The 20,173-nt window shown below is 41.1% G+C and overlaps 2 protein-coding genes across 2 annotated transcripts; one reads left to right on the forward strand and one right to left on the reverse strand.

Annotated features, from left to right (window-relative positions):
* Positions 1-556: 556 nt before the first annotated feature.
* On the reverse strand, positions 557-1,931 carry LOC140850963 (protein S40-4-like). Its single transcript, XM_073246156.1, has one exon. The coding sequence runs from the start codon at positions 1,384-1,386 to the stop codon at positions 916-918; it is 471 nt and encodes a 156-aa protein (XP_073102257.1). The 5' UTR covers positions 1,387-1,931; the 3' UTR covers positions 557-915.
* Positions 1,932-18,922: 16,991 nt separating this feature from the next.
* On the forward strand, positions 18,923-19,856 carry LOC105054513 (large ribosomal subunit protein uL11). The gene is given in 2 exon segments (XM_010936040.4): positions 18,923-19,398; positions 19,401-19,856. Coding segments are annotated over 2 exon segments (498 nt in total). The 5' UTR covers positions 18,923-19,010; the 3' UTR covers positions 19,511-19,856.
* The last annotated feature ends 317 nt before the right edge of the window (positions 19,857-20,173 follow it).

Below are 20,173 nucleotides of genomic sequence, written 5' to 3' on the forward strand. Positions count from 1 at the left end.
GCCAGGCTCCGACGAAATCAGCGACCGCTTGAAACGGAAATCCACAGTTTTCTTTCCTTTTATCCGTTGAACTCGAGACGCCAGCTCTTGTTCTACGGATGGCGCCAAATCCCTTCCCCCTCTCGGTCCCGGCGGATATCCCAACCCACAGTTTCTTAGACCTTTACCCAGCATATCCTCCCGATTTATGATTTCATTCCTCCAAATCCTGCAACCGGTTATATTGGTCAAGGGATAAACATGAATCAATCCCCACCCCCAACAATAATAGCACGTTCAATTAAATAAACAGTATTCGCTACTACCTTTACCTTCCCAAGTTTCTCCTGTACTAGAGACGAACAGCTATCAAAAAAAGAGAGCAGAAGCATCTATTTCCCCATTTCCCTCTTCGTCGCTAGAGGACGCTCCCATCCCCCGTTTCCTTGTACCTCTCCCCTAGATCCTTTCGTTCAGCCCTTCTCTTGAAAATTCCAAAGTCCGGGCAACATCTTAACCACACGATTAAACTAATTATTCTTCATCGCACAACATTAAACCTGTATGTATGCAAGTGTTGAAAGGTAAACATCAAAATGCCTCTTTTATTTTTCCTTCTCCCCCTTGCGAAGAAGAGGCAGGCACCCATATATATATATATGAAAATGAAGAGTGCATTCGTCCCAGCACAGGACTTCCATTAGAGAGACCAAAACACATCCCCCGAATTAAGTCAGAAATCAGAACCCCCATGTCATTAAAAAAAAAAAAAAAAAAAAAAAAAAAAAAAAAAAAAAAAAAAAAAAAAAAAAAAAAACAGAAAGAAAAAAAAAAAAAGAGGGAATATATGAAAACCATTCCATATATTCTCCCATATCCATATATGGTATCAAAATCCTTCTTTTCTTTCATCCTAAAATCAAGAAATCGATTCAGTCAGTCTTGGAAGCCGATCTTCTCCCAGACGGCGTTCCGGACCCGGCTCAGGTCCCGGCCCTTGAGGGTCCGGCCTATCCCCTCGTGGACCGAGAACGAGGCGCCCCGGCTACGCCACAGCAGCTCGTGCGGTGGGATAAGCGGCCCGCCACCCACCCCCTCGTCGTCGCCGTCGTCCTCGAAATCCCTCCTGCTTTTGCTGTTGTCGCCTCTGTACTCCTCTCTCAGTATCTTGGACCAGTCCGGTATATTCACCGGAAGCGACGAGGGCCCGGTGATCCGGTCGCAGTTCTCCGCTTTATTCCGCCCGGACCGGGCGGCGGGGACGGGCTTGCGCTGCTCGGCTGGTCTGGGCTCGAGGCCGCACCCCCAGACGTCGGCCTCATCGAACTCGTCTGATCCCAGTCTGGTGGGTTCGGGCCCAGTCACCGGCGTGAAGAGCCGGTATGCGTTCTGGCTCCGCCCTGCCATTTTTCCCCTTTTCTTTCTCCCCTCTAGAAAACCCCCTCCCTCCTTTTTTTTTTTTTTTTTCAAAAATTTTTATTTCTTTTCCTCTTCAACCAAGTTCTCACTCTCTATTATTTTCGGAAGGCTTGGTGCTACCGGTAGCGAGGGGCAAAAGGATAAAGGGGAGGGGTGTAGAGGTGTTGCAGCCGGGGTTTAGTTTCTTCTAAATGACGGTTCTCGGGGAGGCTTTTATAGAAGGAAGGAGCGCGGTGCAGCGATGTGGATAAGGCTGTTCTCTCTCCGATTCTTCCCTCATTGGCATTTATTTAGCTAAACGCCACGTCCTCGCTGCCTCAAAAGTAAAGCCCAGATCTGGTGCTCCGCGGGTTACATTTACGGCCACATCTCTTCTTAGACCTGCAGATGATTGCGTTACTTACCTTTGCATTATCATTGTAATGCCAGAAGAGTTAATGTGCCCGTGAGCAGCTTTTGGGGTAGCCATCGGAACCTTATTATCTATACATAAGTCGATTGTCAAATTATCGAATAAATATATTTTCTTTAAGTATTTTCACGGAGGGCCTATCTATTTCTTCTTCTTGTACTAGGTGTTAGTTTTTTTTTTTTTTTTTTTTTTTTTTGTGGGTAAAATTGTATTAGATGTTAGTTTGCTAAAGCGATCCGCTCGAACATCTTAACAACGGAATCGTGGATGAACTCGTATCATGATGGTGATGGTGATCTCTAGTTCACTCGGACGGACGGGATGGATGGTGACGTGGCGTCCGGATAACGACAAGGAAGCGAGGGCCCTGATGGGGGAAAGGGCAGTTGCGTCATTTTGGGGTGGTGGGGAGACATAGGAGGCAAGTGGGCCCCGCCGGAATGACGACCTCGAGATGGCGACTTACGTTGCTCAGGCCGGCCGAGCGACACGCGGCGGGACGAGGCGGGGTGGCCTCTGGGGCGAGAGGGCACGTGAAATAGGGCCCACGCGGAGAGGGGAGAGGAGAGAGAAGAGAGAAGAGGGGTAGCGAGTCCTTCGATAAGGTAGAAAGCGGGCCGAAGTGTGGGTCCCACAACCCGTACGAACGTCCGTGAGAAATAAAAGCTGAGGTGACGTGTCGGGATGTCAATGGTCTTTGTGCACGTGAGGCGATACAGGATTGTTGGGTCCGTAAAGGGAGAGATTATTGCGTGCACCAGGTGCAAGCGAACCAGGAAAAATCCCGGAGCATATGCACGGTAAATGGCGCGCAATCGGAATTGGTTCGCGTGGCGGCTAATTCACCGTGGGATTTGACCCGGTTCACTTGCACATGCAATAATTTTTCATGAAGGGAAGGGACATGCACATGCACCCCTAGCTGTGGAACTCGAGCTGAGGTATTCGCACCGCATGTCCGCAAACCCACAATAGAAGCCATGGGATTGGTTTTGGCCTGGGTTTTCGTGTGGGTCCGGTTTCCGTTTGCTTCCAGGTAATTCCCACCACACCGATTTGATATCTGTTTAAAATCTAAACTGGCTGATATCTCGGCTGATACCGGAAGCATGTCGCTCTACATTTTTTCTATTATTCTCTTAATAGCATTTTTAAAATATAGATTTCGAAATCCAATTTTCAGCCATTTGTACCGGTGGTGAATGATATCAACATACCGCTTATCTCCATTAAGACGACAAGAGTTCCTAAAATATGATTGATGTACGGAGATGGTGGTAAGAAACCAAAATACGTGTCAGGACAATAAATATCATTATTTATGATTTTCGACATCAAAACCTATGTTCAAGGATTTATAAAATCCATAATAAGACAAAAAAAAAAGAAAAGAAAAAAAAGGATGATGTTAGACTGTCTCAACATAAATATTATCGATCTTTCACGATATAATAATTTATATTTATTATAAAAATATTTATCATAAATATTTTATTGATAAGTGCCAACTTTACAACATTCCTAGCCAAAAAGAACCTTTGAATATCTATTCCCACTCAAGTGGTCTCATGGTTAATAGATGTTAAATATGTCATGCTAATTATTCCTTTAGCTGTTTTATCTGAAATGGATGCTCTTGATTAAGTTCAGGGGAATTATTTTGGGTATATGAAGCATTGATTTTCTTTCATATATATATATATATATATATATATATATATATATAAGATGAAGTTGACTCTAAATTTGATGTATGTGGAACAAATGTAATAGAAAGTAAATTTAAATCCTTTTAAATATTTGTTATTGAGTTTTGATATACATACATATATATATATATATATACACACATACATACATACATACATACATACATACATACATATATAAAAGAAGAAGTTGACTCTAAATTTGATATATGTGGTACAAATGTATATAGAAAGTAAATTTAAATCCTTTTAAATATTTGTTATTGAGTTTTGATATAGCTTAAGTAGGTTGAGGTTCTCTATTTGTTAGAGTAGACCGGCAGAACTTTTAATTACACAACTAGAGATCAATAGTTCTTAACAAAGAATAATTGGATGAAAACTTGAGCCATTAGAGATTGGCCAATGATATTTGACTATCTATTTACAAGATATTTTATTTGTTGACTCTTTAAGATATATCCATGCTAGAGTTGTGTAATTCATCCGGTTCATCAAAAAGAAAAAGAAAAAAAAATAATATTTGGGTATTAAAGAGAATTAGAGAAAATTCTTACAATTAGACAAACTAAACATTGAAATATGTACAAGATTTAAAGTCAAAATCTTTCCCAAATGATGGAGGAATTTATCGTTTAGAGCATAGTACAGTTTGCGTACATCAAAATTTTAGAAAGCTGTTCATATGTATTCAAAAAATAATATTGCATATTGTGCATCTTGAGCTAGAAATGCATACCCATCAAAGTATCAATATCTTTGATGTGATTTAGTTAAAAGAATGCTTCTAGACGATGCACTTGCATGTTGTGCATCTTGAGCTAGCAATATATGCAAACCCATAGTCATGATGAGTCATGACGGTGCCTTTGATGTGGTTGAGTCGAAAGAAAGCTTCTAGATGAAGCATGCGTTCCTCACGGAGAACATATCTTTATTATGAATTGACCTAGCATGGATTGACCTAGATATATCATGAAGCACATGTAACATGCATTAATCCAAGTACTTTGCAATTACTTTGTCTTTTCTAGCATGGTAGTTGGAAGATTAAATACCATGGATGATGACATAATAATTGTGTCAAGTAAGTTCTGACCATCCAGATCCAAGACCAAGGTTAGTGTATTGTAGGAGTTCTGCTTATAATAAAAAATGACCTTAAACTTACAAATCAGTTGAATAAGGAAAGAACCACTAAATTTTGGGATGGTGTGTTAATTGTCTTTTAATAGTTTGATGTTTCTTATTTGATCGCAAAATCTTAAACAAATGTTGGGTTCAAACATTTTTCAGTTCTATTGTAGCAAAATTTATGTTTCTGGTCGCATGACTTGTCAACAATTCTCTAGTTTATTTTATTATGTTCTAAGATAGGATAGGTTGTATGCATAGGTTTTGTTTTCTCTTAGGGTTGGTAGATGTGAAAGTTGTCGCCGGAGCATTAGGAAAATTTGAATTCACAGTTTGCTTCTGGAAAAGTTATTAAAAAAACATTCACATTTTGATCTAAATGTCTGATACTATAGTAGGCATTGCACACTCGTTCACATAAAATAAAATAAAATAAAGTAAAGAACAGCAACTCATTTACATCCTAAAAAAAAAACAAACGTGTCAAATGAAATCAATACCTACATGGCAGGTGGCATATAAGTAATCAAAAGATTTCTTCATTCGTTTCGCTTTATAGTGAAGTAAATTTTCGGATATGATGTAATAAAAAAATCTTACGTTATCTTAATTTTATGCAACACTAGATTTAACTCCAATCTACTTTGGCAAAACAAAGATTTACGACAATAGTGCTAAATACTATGCGGTGATTTGCAATATTAAATTACGTTAGTCATAATACCCTGGCTTCAGAGAAAGAAAGCCCCCAGGTTCCCTTAGACCATTATTATATATTCAATTCTAAAGTGCTGAAAGGAAATACAGATCCCGTTGTCGTTACACTGTGTGATTAAGCTTAAAGGATATTTAGTTGGAGAGAATGGAGATCTGAAATCGAAATCGAAATGGATAATTTTCATTCTAACTATTTGGTTAGGAGGAGTCCCATTCCGATTTCGATTTTGGAATAGAATGAAAATGACTCAGTATATATAGAACTCAATCCCTACTCTTCCCTATGAATTTAAATTTTCATTCTAATTTTAATTTTGATTTCGATCACAAATCAAATACTTTGGGAGATTTGACCATTCCGATTTCGATTTCAAGTCATTTCGATTCTCATTCCCATTCCGATTGTAATTACGAACCAAATACTCCCTTGATTTCTTCCCTGACAAACCATCACATTTTATTGCGTTGTTACTGTAAACTGAATATTTATTTCAATCAAATTGCTTCGTTCAAGCTGAAGAAGACCTGAGGCAGTGCAATGGTAGATAAAAGAATAAGATGTTATTGGTGTTTCATCGTGCCAATTGTACTTACTAATCATCCCAATCTGACGGTAGTGGGATCACCTTAAACTAATGCAATAAACAAGCTGTAAATCCAGATGCCCGGACTTTTGCGACTCGATCGTTTCAAGAAGGCTAAGACTTCCGTAAAGCGACGTTATTCTTACGGGTGCACATGGGTGCACAAGCCGCGGGCTTTGGCATTTGGGAATGAATGCTCCTCAAAAGTAATCCAACGCAACATTATCTTATTGACCGATATATCCGGGCACCGGCTCTTGAAGCCGATTGGCCTTCCATTTGTCAGCTTGGGGGTTATCCAACGTGCATGGAGTGATAGCTTCAAGCTTATCCTCCTTCCATTTTATCTCGTACTTTAAGAGATGATAGCTGGTATGCTCGCCAAATCATGCAGGACAGCACAAGAGGGCCAAGAAGTCGTCTAGTTAATGAGAAAGCAAGATTCACCTACGCGAATTCCAAAACAAATGGGAGGAGAGTGACCAACCGGGAGATGTTGCTCTGCGAGGGGAAGGTATTGAATTTGGGAAACATGATCCGTGATCAAATTTTATACGTGTCCGTGCTCTTCTTTACAAGTGCGAGTTGATTCGCAGTTTGCCACCTTCCTCGATGCTTCCTTCATTCACGTGACAAAACAAAATTAACATTGTTATCTTAGGCTGCGCTACTAGGATAGATGATGCAAGGATGTCGTCATATTATGTGCTTTTGTACTCCGGCATGTGCATGTATGCTCGCCGCCGGTTAATTATGCACATGTAGGAATATTATTGGCTTGTCATGAGGAAGATGGAGTTGGTCTTATAGGATGTAATTCTAGGGTTCATCTTGTGCCGAAGGATTGGCTGCTAGAGCCTTATTCTGAATTTAGAAAATGGATGAGATAATCTTTTAAAAAAATAGCACTTTGGATTGCAATACTTAATGGTGAGAAGTTGGGCCATACAACAATTATGTTGGGCCTGTCCTAATAATGTAAGCATCCAAGGGCTGAATCACCCAAGTTTCACCCTGCAGCATGGGCCCAGTATTTTCCATTTAGCTGGAGACTTCCTTCGGATTGTTCTGTTGAGATATAGGTACTATCGAGTTGGATCAGGCCCAAATTTGTTTGAACCCAGATACAAAACCATTGTGATTTAGTGTCTAACTTTGTTTCATACGTAATTCATTGATGATCTTATATGAGAGACGAGTTGTCAAATATAGATCATGAATGACCAAGTTTAAATCTACCAATGCAAGGTATCTTTCATAACTAACAAGTAGCCAAACATGACCCTTCCAGGTATCAAGTACAAATTACTTGATTCCATCTTCATCAGTCTAATATTTTTTTACCATTTTCTGTAGTTGGTTGATAACCAATTAATTTTTCATTGAAAAGATTACCTCTCATGGCTCAACGAGATGAACAAAAGTGATATTCTGTAAACTTTATAAAGGAATTAATTTCATAAAAACTTAATTTACATGTTTTTTTTTTTCCCGACAACTAACTTTTTAAGGAAAATTATTTGAATAAAAAGAAGTCAATCATATATACGTTGGAAACTGCTGACAGTCACCAAGGGTGTTTTGAAGACAGAGTGACGATCAAAGGGAAGTCATTCATGGAAATAACTACATTTTTCTTGACTAAGATAATAAGAAAACTCCATTTGACTCTCCCACGTCTCCTCACAAGATTGCAATATTTTTATCATCATGCCTGTTGCAGCCAACTCCTCATCGTTTATCGTCAAAAATGAATATATACAAAATAGCATCCATACAGACTGGATTTGTGTCCGGCGGAAATCCTCCGATGCCTAAGTCAGAGAGAAAAATTGGTGAACAGGAGTTGAATATTAGCAATAGCAGTATTTTGGCTTAGAGTTGGCTTATCAGTCCTTTTTCTCTTATCCCCTTTTACAGATGAGATTTTTATAACCGTCGAACGTGGTCCCGCATTTTATGGTTCTAAATCATCGGGCCATAATCATGTAGTGAATCATTAATTTTCACTGATCGCATCGTGATATGCGGCCAATAATCGTTCGTGACGGTTATGATATGTTGAGCTGATTAGCCGATCATATATTGGTAGAACCGACCGTATATCGGTAGAATTCATGAACGACCGTCGGCTAGTAGTTCTATTATGCCGATGGTCTAAGTTATCCACTGTCGATTGGTAGTAGTCGAATCATTAGTCGGTTAGCCAGCAATAGGTCGGTACGGTTTGCTCAGTTGATCGATGAAGAGTCGGAACCGCATATTCAGCCGATATAAAATCAAAGTTGTATGTCTGGTCGGTCGGCTGTTGTTGAATCGAAGTCGGTAGTCGGTTGGCCTAAGTCAGAGGTTGATTGACTTATCCCAACAGTTGTCCTCCACTCTCAAGTCCAAGGTGAGTCGACGTATATATTATCACGTAGTTTGTCACGTTGGACGAAGGGAGTTATTTTTTGTCACATCGAATTTCGATTTTGATGCCATTTTCTTCGAGATACGGATGATCAGCTATTTTATCATGTTGGCAGGTACAGTCATCTGTCACACTGATCGGACGATTCGGTATCAATTATCAGTGTCAGGCATCATTTCAGGAAGTCGATTCGATGTCTGATAATATGATTCTGACAAGTAGATTTGTTCCACATGTCCGAATGTTATTGGGTCAGAATTGTTCACACGGATAGAGGTGACGTGGCTCAATCTGGAGCAGGTGCGTTGAACTGTTCGATCAATGATCGGTCCAGTTGTTGCCACATGTCATCATCTGGTAGATCTTCGATTTGACCGCCTTCATCTCGATCATTGAGGAATCCTATATATAGGGTCACTCTTAGTCAAATTTTTATTTTTCACTGTTTTTGATGCTGAGACTCTGCCGGATTGTTGTCCCAATGTCCAAGGTTATCGCTCTCTACTTTCAAGTTAACTTTGTCTTTCTTTCGAGTCTTTTCTTCTAAAGTCTTTGTCTTCTTCAGAATTGTTCTCATGGCCAGGGCTTTTCCTTCTCGGGTAGATCGATCGGAGAATCCGACTGATGAATCCCAATCGAGTCTGGATGTGGAGTCCTCTTCACTTTCGAAATCAAATATTGAACGGCTCCGAGAGTAGTTTTGTATCCCGAAGCAGTTTCAACTTTTTGTCCCTGGGATCGATGGTCGGGCGAATAACCCACCTTCAGGCTAGATGGCCTTCTACATCGAAGATCTTCGGGCGGATCTTCGATTTTTTATTTCAAAATTTATCTGAAATATTTTGGATTATTACGGACTTTGCTCGGCTCAGCTGGCACCGAACTCGGTCCGGCTGATAATTAGCTTTACTTTGCTGTGTCGGATGTTGCTGACCATGCCTTATCCTTCTCTTTTTTGAGCCTTCTTTATCCTCCGACCTCATCCAAAGGCCCGAGGGTGATGGTTTTTCAACTTCCGAAAAGGTCTATCCTTTATTACTAATCTTCAATCGTCCAATCATGGATGGAAGAAAAAGTTCTTCTTTGCTTCTTCTTTCCTTCCTTGAGGTTTTTCTTTTCGTTGGGGTGATCCACAAACTGATCCCAACAACAACAGTCGAGTAGAGGTCGATGACTAGGAAGATTTTCATCAGTTGAAAGACATATCGGTGTCGAAACAGAAAGAGCTTGTAACCGAATAGGCCCTTTATGATGCCGGCCTTAGTTCAGTTCTTCATCTGGGTACAGTATAGTTGGTCGGTTATTTCTGACTTTTCTTTTACCTGCTGAATTGTACTAACCTCTGTTTTAATTACAGCCATACAGCAGAGGATGCGAGTGTCGAATGCCGACATTCGGCAGCATGCTGCTAAGAAGAGGGTAGCATATGAGGCCGGTCCTTCGTGATCGCCGAAGAGGCATCAAGCACCAGCTCCAGTCGGTATTTCAACATCGGCCGTGGAACCCGATGTCCCATCGGCATCGGTTCCTGATCCAGTCTTGGCACTGTCAGCTCCGACAGTGCTCCCTTCTGCGTCATCCGAGGAAAGGGTGGCAAGGAAAACTACCGAAGCAACATCGGTAGTCCCACCACCTGAGGAGGTTTGGGTCGAAGCAAGAGAGTCTGAACAATCTGTGGCTGCACCAGTTGCTCCTTCAGTTGGGGCGCAGTCGAGCTCAAGCTTCCCGTTGCTTTCAAACATGGGGCCGCCGACAACAGATCGGGGGAAACCTCCGGTGGCATCGATGGACGATGCAGCATCGGGGGGCTATGCGGTGCACTTCAACCTCCAAGTGCCCATCGATGAATCGACCCTGATTAATTCTGTACTGGCCAAGCAATTGTGCCGGGCGACTCTTCTTCCGACTGATCGGGAGTGCCGGAGGAAACGGTCGATGGTCGAGATATTTTCATCCTTTTACCCGACAATCATTGGGTTAAATCTCTTTGGTAAACTTTCTTTCTTTTTTTTTTAACCCGACTTATCCTCTGTCTATAGTTGATCCACGACATGTTTGATCTGGAGGTTGGCTATATAAAATTCACCGACATCCGTAGTGCGTGGAAGAATAAGGTGGCAGCCGTCGATGCTGAGAAAGCAACTGTACTTGAATAACTTAAGTTGGCGGCAGAGCGGGAAACCAAACTTTAGGAGGAGGTTTTCCGTCTAACTGATGACTTGGCATCCTCAGGGGCCGAACTTAAGTCGGATCATGGGGCTATTTCGGCTCTTGAGTCACAAGTCAAGAACAAGAAGCATTCTATTCACTGGCTTCGATGAGAGCAAGACAGATGCATCGAAGAACTCAAAGCCGAACGTGGACGTCATTGTGCAAGCCTAAAAAGGTTGGCACTGGCCGAAGAGGAGTTGTCCTCTGCTCGAGCCTATGCTGATTTGGCCAAGATGGAAGCAGAGCCGGCAAGAGAAGCACTGGGTCGGGCAGTCGAGGATTTTCAAGGTTCGAAAGAATACAATGAAGAGATCTTCGAAAATGGCTTCGCTTCATACTATGTCGGGTATGAAGATAGCCGAGATACGGTCAAAAAATTATATCCGAGCCTCGACTTGAGCAGCATCATTCTTCCAAGATCGGAAGACGGAGTTGTTGAAGAAGAAGCTACTCCGACTCAAGAAGAAGCACCGACTGGGTCCGAAATCGTTCAAGTCGACGTTGCTACACCCGAGCAAAGGAACAAAAACGATGATGAAGCTTGGTCGGTGTATTCCTTTTTTTTATAATCTGATACTTGTAGTCGAATTTCGGTCTAATTTTGTAACTCCTTTTTTGACAGTGAATGCAAGTATTCTCCTTCTAAGTTTAGGCTCTTGTTTTACTTGTTCAAAATGCTTGCAATGTAGAATAACCACCGAACATTAATCGGTAGCCCGATCATTTGGTAGGATTTGTAGAATTTCCATCAATCACGTAGTCATTTTGATGTACTTAATAGAAATTAGGATAACGATTGTAGATCGAATATCCTGTGTCTGATATTTGGTTGGACTTGTATGTCGAATTACTTGATAATCGGTGGTAAGCTGAATATTCTTCGACTGGCTGTAACCTAGTCGGTATAATTTCAATCCGATCTTGATCATTTTGGTATTTTTTGTTTCACTTAGTTGGGACTAAGTCGACATATTAGTCTTTCGACGATAGTCAGCTTCTATAATGGAGAGCCAACATTGAGAACCGAAGTATAATCGACGATTCAATTTTTACAGTGAAAATCTGCGTAGTCGATGTCGATTGAGATTGCAGTCGGTATGTCGATTTTTGTATGAGAACCAAAATACAGTCGTCACCGAAGCAGTTGATTCTTCGATTTTTATAGTGGAGGCTGAGATAAACTTCGTGTCAAAGTACAGTAGATAGCTCGGCTTTGGCAATAGAAGTCGACATATAGCCAGTAATTGGTAAAACTTGTCAAAGACTTACGATTCTGAAATTCTGATTATATTTTAAATAATGTACATATCGATGACTTTATTGATAATACATCTTCAGATTATTGACATTTCATGTTTGGAGAATCGTCGACCCTTCGAGAGTTTTTAGTCGATATACGTCCAGTTTAAGAATTTTGGATATTTTGTAAGGTCCTTCCCAGTTCGAGGATAATTTTTCTTGATCCAAGAGTTTTGAGACTTCTACTTTTCTTAAGATCAAATCTCCTGATCGAAAGATCTTAATTTTTCGGAGGTTACCCAAAATGCACATTTAGTTGGATTTAATTTCATCTGATGCTGTCGGAGCGTGTCGAAAGCTTCCTCCAGATCCCAAACATAATCTGAAGTTTGGAGACTCTTCACCAGCATGTCGTCCACATGTACTTTCATGTTCCATCCGATCTGTGTCTTGAAGATCTTGTTCACGAGTCGTTGATAGATAGCACCGGTATTTTTCAGATCGAAATGCATTACTTTGTAGCAGTATATATCTTTGTCGATCATAAAAGCCGTATGCTCTTCATCTTTTGGTGCATGCAGATTTGATTATATCCAGTGAAGGCATCTATGAAACTCAAAAGTCGATGGTCAGAAGTCGCATCAACCAATTGGTCAATCTTTGATAACGAAAAGCTATCCTTCAGACAAGCTACATTCAGATCAGTGTAGTCGATGTAGATCTTTCATTTTTCATTGATTTTTCTTACCATTACCACATTGGCAAGCTAGTCGGGATATGTAATTTCTCTGATAAAGCATGCTGCGAGGAGTTTGTCGACTTCTTCATCAATGACCTTTTATCTTTCAGAAATAAAAAGTCGCTTCTTCTGTCTCACCGGCTTAATATTTGAGTTGATGTTAAGTCGGTGAGTTATTATTTCTGAAGAAATTTCGGGCATATCGGTGGCCGACTAAGCAAAAATGTCGGCGTTGGCTCTGAGCAATTTTATTAGTTATTATCGCTCTGAGTCGGATAATTGTGATCCAATTCGGATCATTTTCTCGAGATCTTCTTCTTTAATGGGATGGAAACTAGTTGTTCTGTCAGTTCACCCCTTTCCTGATTTTCTCTTTGGTCCAATTTGTCAACAGGCAAAGAGTCTTCAGGTTTATTATTTTGGGTGGAGACAAGAAAGCAACGTCGGATGAATTGTTGATCTCCATGCATCTCTCCGACTCCATATCTTGTCAAAATTGGACTAACAAATGGTACGTCAAAATCACTGCTCTCAGAGCATTAAGCTTAGGTCGTCCGAGTATAGCATTATAAATCGAAGGTACTCGAGTCACGATGAACATTATGAAAATGATGTTCTGTTGTGGTTCGGTCCCAGCGATTAAAGGGAGAGAAATTTCTTCCTCCACTGTGATAGCATCTCTTGTGAAGCCGATCAATGGCATCGAGACTCTTTTGAGTCGGTCAGTCGGCAGTTGCATTCGGAAGAAAGTCGAATAAAACAAAACATCAGTTGAACTTCCATTATCTACAAGGATTTTTTTTATATCATAGTTCGCTATTGTTACCGAAACAACAATAGCATCATCATAGGGAGTCTGAATTCTCCGAACATCTTCTTTCGAAAAAGTTATTATATTGTTGAGTCATTGTTGCTTTGCCCACTCATTTTCGAAAGTTGCCCCCCATCCAGTCATCCGAAGATCATATTGATCACCCTACAGTCGGTTGTTTATTTACAGCTTTCTCATTTGCAGTTGAAGTCGTCGATCAACAGGAGGTTGAATTGGTGGATCTCTCCAATATTTTTCGAGGTAGCCTCATCGAATCAGGACTTTTATCTCATCCCCAAGCTAGATGTATTGTTTGATATCATAACCATAATCATGATGGAACCGACAACACTTCCTCTAATCGCAACTCCTCGTAATGCTTTCATCGGTGGGGGGTGTCATAAATATTTCACTCTTTCGATCTCCACAAGGATCTACACACGAGGTGTAGAAAGAGGAGTATAGGAGTCATACCTGTCCTAACCTAACCTTGGACTCCATCGTTGGGTGAAGCTCGCTTATTGGACGGTGGCCGACTTGATTCGGCTGGAGCTCCTCCCTTCTTCTGTTTCTTCTTCTTCTAACTTTTGCCTTCTGTCTGGTGCCGATCAAAAGCTCCTTCATCTGTGCGTATATATTTGTATGCACGCTCCAAAAGTTTGATATAAGTCCAAAGAAGAATTTTATTCAAAGAATATGTGAATCGAGATCCCCTCAGACCTCTTTTCATGGTCGAGATGGTCATGTTTTCATTAGGTCTTTGACCTCAAGCATGGCAGCATTAAAATGAGCCACGAAATCCTGAAATGTTTCAGTCTCTCCTTACTTAATCAAGAAGAGACTATCAGAAGTTCGTGCCGACCTTCGACTTGGTGCTGAAGTGAGTCACGAAAGAATGTTCTAGCTATCCGAAAGAATATATGCTTCCCAACTGAAGTCCGGAGTATCAGGCTCGAGTAGCTTTCCGAAGAGTTACCGAAAAGTCGATGCATAAGAGGGCGTTGGTCCCCCTGAATCATCATGAGAGCCTTATAACTCTCAAGATGGTCAATCGGGTCGGTGGATCCGTCGTATGGCCCACTTGAGGCATCTTGAATCGAGATGGGATCGGTTGGTCCAAGACATGCCGAGAAAATGACTGGACGGTATGGAAGTCGTAATCAATGGAGGACTTCCGATCTTCTATTTGAAGCTGAGTGAGTTGGTGATTGATCTCTTGAAATTTACGTTCATAATCATCGAATCGCTGTTGGAAAACTTCGAGGGTAGAAACACTCGACGAGTTTGAAGGAGACATGGAGGGCATTCTCAGTCGTTTCCCCTTCCTAATACTATTGAGATGGGAAGGAGAGGAGAATGTCGGGAATGATGAGTGGCATGCCAAAATGCTGAGAATATTGTTGTTCGTCTCGACGGAGAAGCCGAGATGGTCGCTCCGGAGAAGAAGACAGTGATCGCCATGGATGATGCGGTTGTGCCTAGACGGCACCGATTGTGCCATCGGTTGCTCCGTCGGTGGCTGTTGCTGTAGGATTTGCTGCTGTTGGAGGCTTTGACTGCCTCCGTAAGGACATTCATCTGCTGTATGAGTACAGCGATCTGGACGTCCATGGTGATGACAGACGTGAAGAACTAGGCTCTGCTACTGGAGGAGGGGGAGGAACCTCTTTCCGATGAGAAGAGTGTCTCATCGATCCGATTGCAGTAGAATGCTAGGTCCTAGTTTTCACCATAGTTAATACGATTGCTTTCTCCCCTACCTGACGCGCCAATCTATTGTGGCCAACTCTCCGTCGTCTATCGTCGGAAACGAACACATGCAAAATAGCGTCCATGCAGATCGGATTTGTATCCGACGGAGACCTTCCGATGCCTAAGTCAGAGAGAGAAGTTGGTGAATAAGAGTTGAATATTAACAATAGCAAAGTTTTGGCCCAGAGTTGGCTTACCAGCCCTATTTCTCTTATCTTTTTTATAGATGAGATTTTCGTAACCGTCAGACGTGATCTCGTATTTTATGACTCTAAATCATCGGGCCATAATTGCATAGTGAATCGTTAATTCCCACTGATCGGACCGTGATATGCGGCCGGTAACCATTCGTGACAGTTATGGTATGTTGAGCAGATTAACCGATCATATGTCGGTAGAACCGACCATATGTCGTTAGAATCCATGAACGACCGTTGGCTAGTAGTTCTATTATGTCGATGGTCTAAGTCGTCCGCTATCGATCGATAGTAGTTGAATCATTAGTCGGTCAGTCGGCATAGGTTAGTGCGGTTCGCTCAGTTAGTCGATGAAAAGTTGGAACCGCATATTCAGCCGATGTAGAGTCGGAGTTATATGTCCGATCGATCGGCTGTTGTTGAGTCGAAGTCGGTAGTCATTGGTCTGAGTCGGGGGTTGATTGAGTTATTCCAACAATGTCTACACCAAATTGACTATTTTAGTCTTTATTTAGCATTCAGATTGGGTGGAGGTTTAACCTATTTTGAAATATGTGTCAATTGAATATCAGAAATGCTTGGAATCGGATCAAATGAAAGCTAGGTCAGTTTCTTTTTTCTAATCTAATTTTCTTTGGTTCCCACCTTCTTTTATTTAGTTTTCTCTATTGTATACATTAGATGCATTAATATTGTATGAATACATATTAAAAAGAGATTGATTTATTCCCTTTCTTCTTTTTTTTTTTGGTTCATACTTTTGGTGCGTATTTTTCTTTATATATATATATATATATATATAAATATATATATATATATATATTTGGTTACTTGGCAAACTAAAATCCTGGTAATGTATAGTGAATCAGGATGACAAAGTGCACATTCAGTCCTTAATTTTTTTTTCCACTCCCTTTTTTTTTTTTTTTTCTTTGCCAGTAAACTTCCCTCAGGGCTGGTCATCATGATTAGGCTTTTGCGTCGTGCTTGCATTGCTTCGGGCACCCAAAGAGCTGTTTTGGACCGAGGCAACTTTCTTCTATGAACAATGTTAAACATAAGCTGATATCTCTGCTGTTTTAATGAGCATTCACGTCTCGCGCGATTGTTGTTTTTTCCTGGCTAAGCTTCCACCTATAGTCAGACTTCTGGAATTAACGTCAGTGAAAAAAAAAAAAAAAAAACAATCCGTGGCCCTTGACAGCTGAGTTTTCTCTCTCACCGCTGTGCTATTTGTTTAAGAAAAAGCTTTTGAAAGCCAGCTTCATAAAATCTTGACTCTCGTAGATTTTTTTGATTTTATTTTTAAAAAAATTCTGAATAGAGAAGGAAATGAGATGCTTTGAAAACTCAAATCTTTCAAGTGACACACACACGTCGGACCTCTCAAATTTTTGAAAATATGTGGCATTTCATAGCTCCATGTCAGTCACCTGACGCAGATCGAGTAGCAAGACTATAACTCTAGAATGAAGTTTCTTTGGAACATTTTTCTACCACCAAATGCTCTCCTAAAAAATTAGCCCTTTTTTTCCGTCCAGGTTATTCACAAGGAGTCATTGATTGCGTTTGATAATTAAGCTAAGCAATCCAATCTGGCCACACATTTTTCAAGCCTAGGTCAGCAAGGCATTTTGGAATTGATTTCTCTGGCACTCGCATCAAGGCATTGCTTGTAGTCATGGATATGTAACGAGATACTCGGCACCAATCCTTCGAGAGCAAGAGATGGAGGGAGCCATTGGTGTTGATGCATAGGCGTCTACCTTGCATCCATTCTCACAATCAAAACATTTAAAAAGTCATTAGCTATAATATTTTTTAACTAATCTAAAATAGCCCATCACATTTATTTGTTGTGAGGAAATTACAGAAAAGAGTTGTCCTATTGTCTTGCAATGCTATGCTTCCTTAAATAACAGAGGAACAATGCAATAATAAGGGCTTGTTTGGGGAATGCAATAGAATTGAGGTGGATTTTCTACGAGGTTCATGGGGAATAATCCTGTTGTGGGGTCTTACCACCTCAATCAATATTTTCAGAATTTATGCTCGAAAACTCTTGAGTCGACAAAAATACCGATGTGAGTCTGGATTGCCGACCTCATTAGGAGGCCGAGCTCATTATAAGACTGACGTCATCAAATGGCCGACCTCATCAAAAGGTCAAGATCATTAGAATGCTGACTTCTGCATATGACAATATCAGGTAACATCAGTCTCTAGTCGATCTGACTCTTCAGTATTATCCACTAAACGGTTGTCTAGAACTGCTGGTAAGCAAGATACTCACCTCGGTTATCTGCCATCTCCCTCAACGAATCAAAACTTATATCGGTTTCTAGCCGATCTGATTACTGACACTCAAGGCAAGGCATCCAATTCTGATATTTACTTATATCGGTTATCCCATATCGATATGTTACTGATGTCCATCTTATCTACATACGGTTATCTGACAGCTATCATCTAGTTCAGTCATAACTGCCTTTCAGTTGTAGTCCAACTCATTTGCCATATGAGTAGCCGTCCCACGATCTCTTACAGTTGGTCATTCTGTTATAACAATTCAATGGCCTAACTGATCTCTAACGGCCTAATAGTCTAACAGATTTCTAACGGTTTAATGGCCTAACAGCCAACAGATCTCTAACGACCTAACAAACTTTCTTTAAGGCCTAAGCAACCTCCCTCTATAAAAAAGGATAAGGTGTTCTCCGGAAGGTAAGTCAAGTCAAGTTCAAACTAAGTCTAAATAGAGATAAAACTCTGCTAAAATTTTCACTAAGAACTAGAGTTTCTCCATTTTTCTCCACTCAAAATTTTACTTTTTGCTTTCTACTTCTCCATTTCCACTATCTGTTCTTAAGGCCCCGGTTAACTTAAATATAGAGGATCCTAAATCGAAAGGCATCCCATGGTTTTGAAACTTTTTTTTATAGATTTTACTCACGGTTCATATCAACGCAATTCTCAATTCTATGGCTCGGTTCAGCATCGACCTCATTTCCGAAACTTTGCAGCAACAAATCCATATTAATCCAACACCTTTACAGCCCAAATTTTGTAGGACTATGGTTCTTTTATCCTTCATGCAGACCAACTAACCCACGGGCTGGAATATGTTAGGACTTGGATAAAAGATTGTGGGCTAGATACTATCAAACTTCTTCTATTCTCAAATTGTACAAAAAAATAAAATTATTAATTTTTGGAATAATTATTCAAGCATGAAGTACTGAAAATAATTTGGAATTATAATTTTCTTTTTGATCATGTCTCTGTGAATAGAGTAAATGCTCATAAAGGTTGCTTTCACAAGATTGTAGTGAAGTCTTTTACTTTTGTTATCCCAAAAGCTAGCATATCTTTACGTTAGATATATCCAAACAGATCCTAACTTGTTGGAGCTCTCTGTTTTTGCCGTCTTTGAAAATCAGTATTACATGAAGCCTTGCTAATGACTCACAAAGTTAGTTCTAAATTTGTGGGCAGAGTTTTTTTTTTTTTTAATACGCTATCATCATCATTATTATTTTTTAATTTGAATATATTTTGTTACAATAGGCGCGTGGATCAGTATAGCACAGTAGGCATAAACCCTAGCGATATATAAAACCCTAGCCTTTCTCTGCCGCTCCTTCCCTCGCATTTTCGTTGGCCGAAACCCTCACCTTAGCACGGAGGAGCCGCGATGCCGCCCAAGTTTGATCCCTCCCAGGTCGTCGACGTTTACGTCCGCGTGACCGGCGGCGAGGTAGGGGCGGCGAGCTCCCTGGCCCCGAAGATCGGTCCCCTGGGTCTCTCCCCCAAGAAGGTCGGAGAGGATATCGCCAAGGAGACGGCAAAGGAGTGGAAGGGCCTCCGCGTCACCGTCAAGCTCACCGTCCAGAACCGCCAGGCCAAGGTGTCGGTGGTGCCCTCCGCCGCCGCCCTGGTGATCAAGGCTCTCAAGGAGCCGGAGCGCGACCGCAAGAAAACCAAGAACATCAAGCACAACGGCAGCATCTCCGTCGATGACGTCATCGAGATCGCCCGCGTGATGCGCCCGAGATCCATGGCGAAGGATCTCGCCGGCACCGTCTGGAGATCCTCGGCACCTGCGTCTCCGTTGGCTGTACCGTCGACGGCAAGGACCCCAAGGACATCCAGCAGGAGATCACCGACGGCGACGTCGAGATCCCCTCCGACTGATCATCATCAGAGTTTTGTCTCTTTCTCTCTCTCGCGCTATGCTTTGAGTGTCGGATCTTTTGAAGGGGTGTTGGTATCTGTTTCAGGCATTCTGAAGAAGACGCTAACAATATAGTCGTTTGAATTATTGATTGATATAGTCGTTTGAATTATTGATTGAAAAAATTCTGGATTCTTGTTTTAAATTTCGCTGCATTTTTTATTTGGATCAGTGGTTTGGATGCTAGAATTTGTTCGGCGCCCTTTTTGATCTGGTTACAGCTGGCGCTGTATTCTCTAATATTTGTGTGTCTCAAATGTAATCTTCCTGCAACTTTGATTGGTGGTTAAGCCTCTGTTTTTTTTGTGTTGGTCTTGTCTTTTTGGTATGCTGGCTCCAACATGATCTGTAAGAAGCTTGCTCCATGGAAAGACTTCAATTGAATTGTGGTTGGCAAATATGCTCTTTGCAATCCGGGTTTTCATGCATTTGGGTCTTGGGTTTTGAGTAGTTAAACATGGTATTGCAGGGATTATAGGTTCAGAAATTAGGCGAACGAGTCCTTCAAGCTGGAAAGCGGCCTCAAAACAGTTCTTGCCACATTCAGGTCTTCCAAAGGTTTGCTCCTTTTCACTAACCATACAAATTTAACCTGCTCTTTATTCAGATTACTCAGATTGTCT

This window comes from Elaeis guineensis, chromosome 11, assembly GCF_000442705.2.
Source record: "Elaeis guineensis isolate ETL-2024a chromosome 11, EG11, whole genome shotgun sequence".
NCBI classification, from domain to species: domain Eukaryota; kingdom Viridiplantae; phylum Streptophyta; class Magnoliopsida; order Arecales; family Arecaceae; genus Elaeis; species Elaeis guineensis.

Bases quoted from the DNA above. Each gene is read 5' to 3' on its own strand.
- LOC140850963 (XM_073246156.1), bottom strand. From the start codon at position 1,386: ATGGCAGGGCGGAGCCAGAACGCATACCGGCTCTTCACGCCGGTGACT.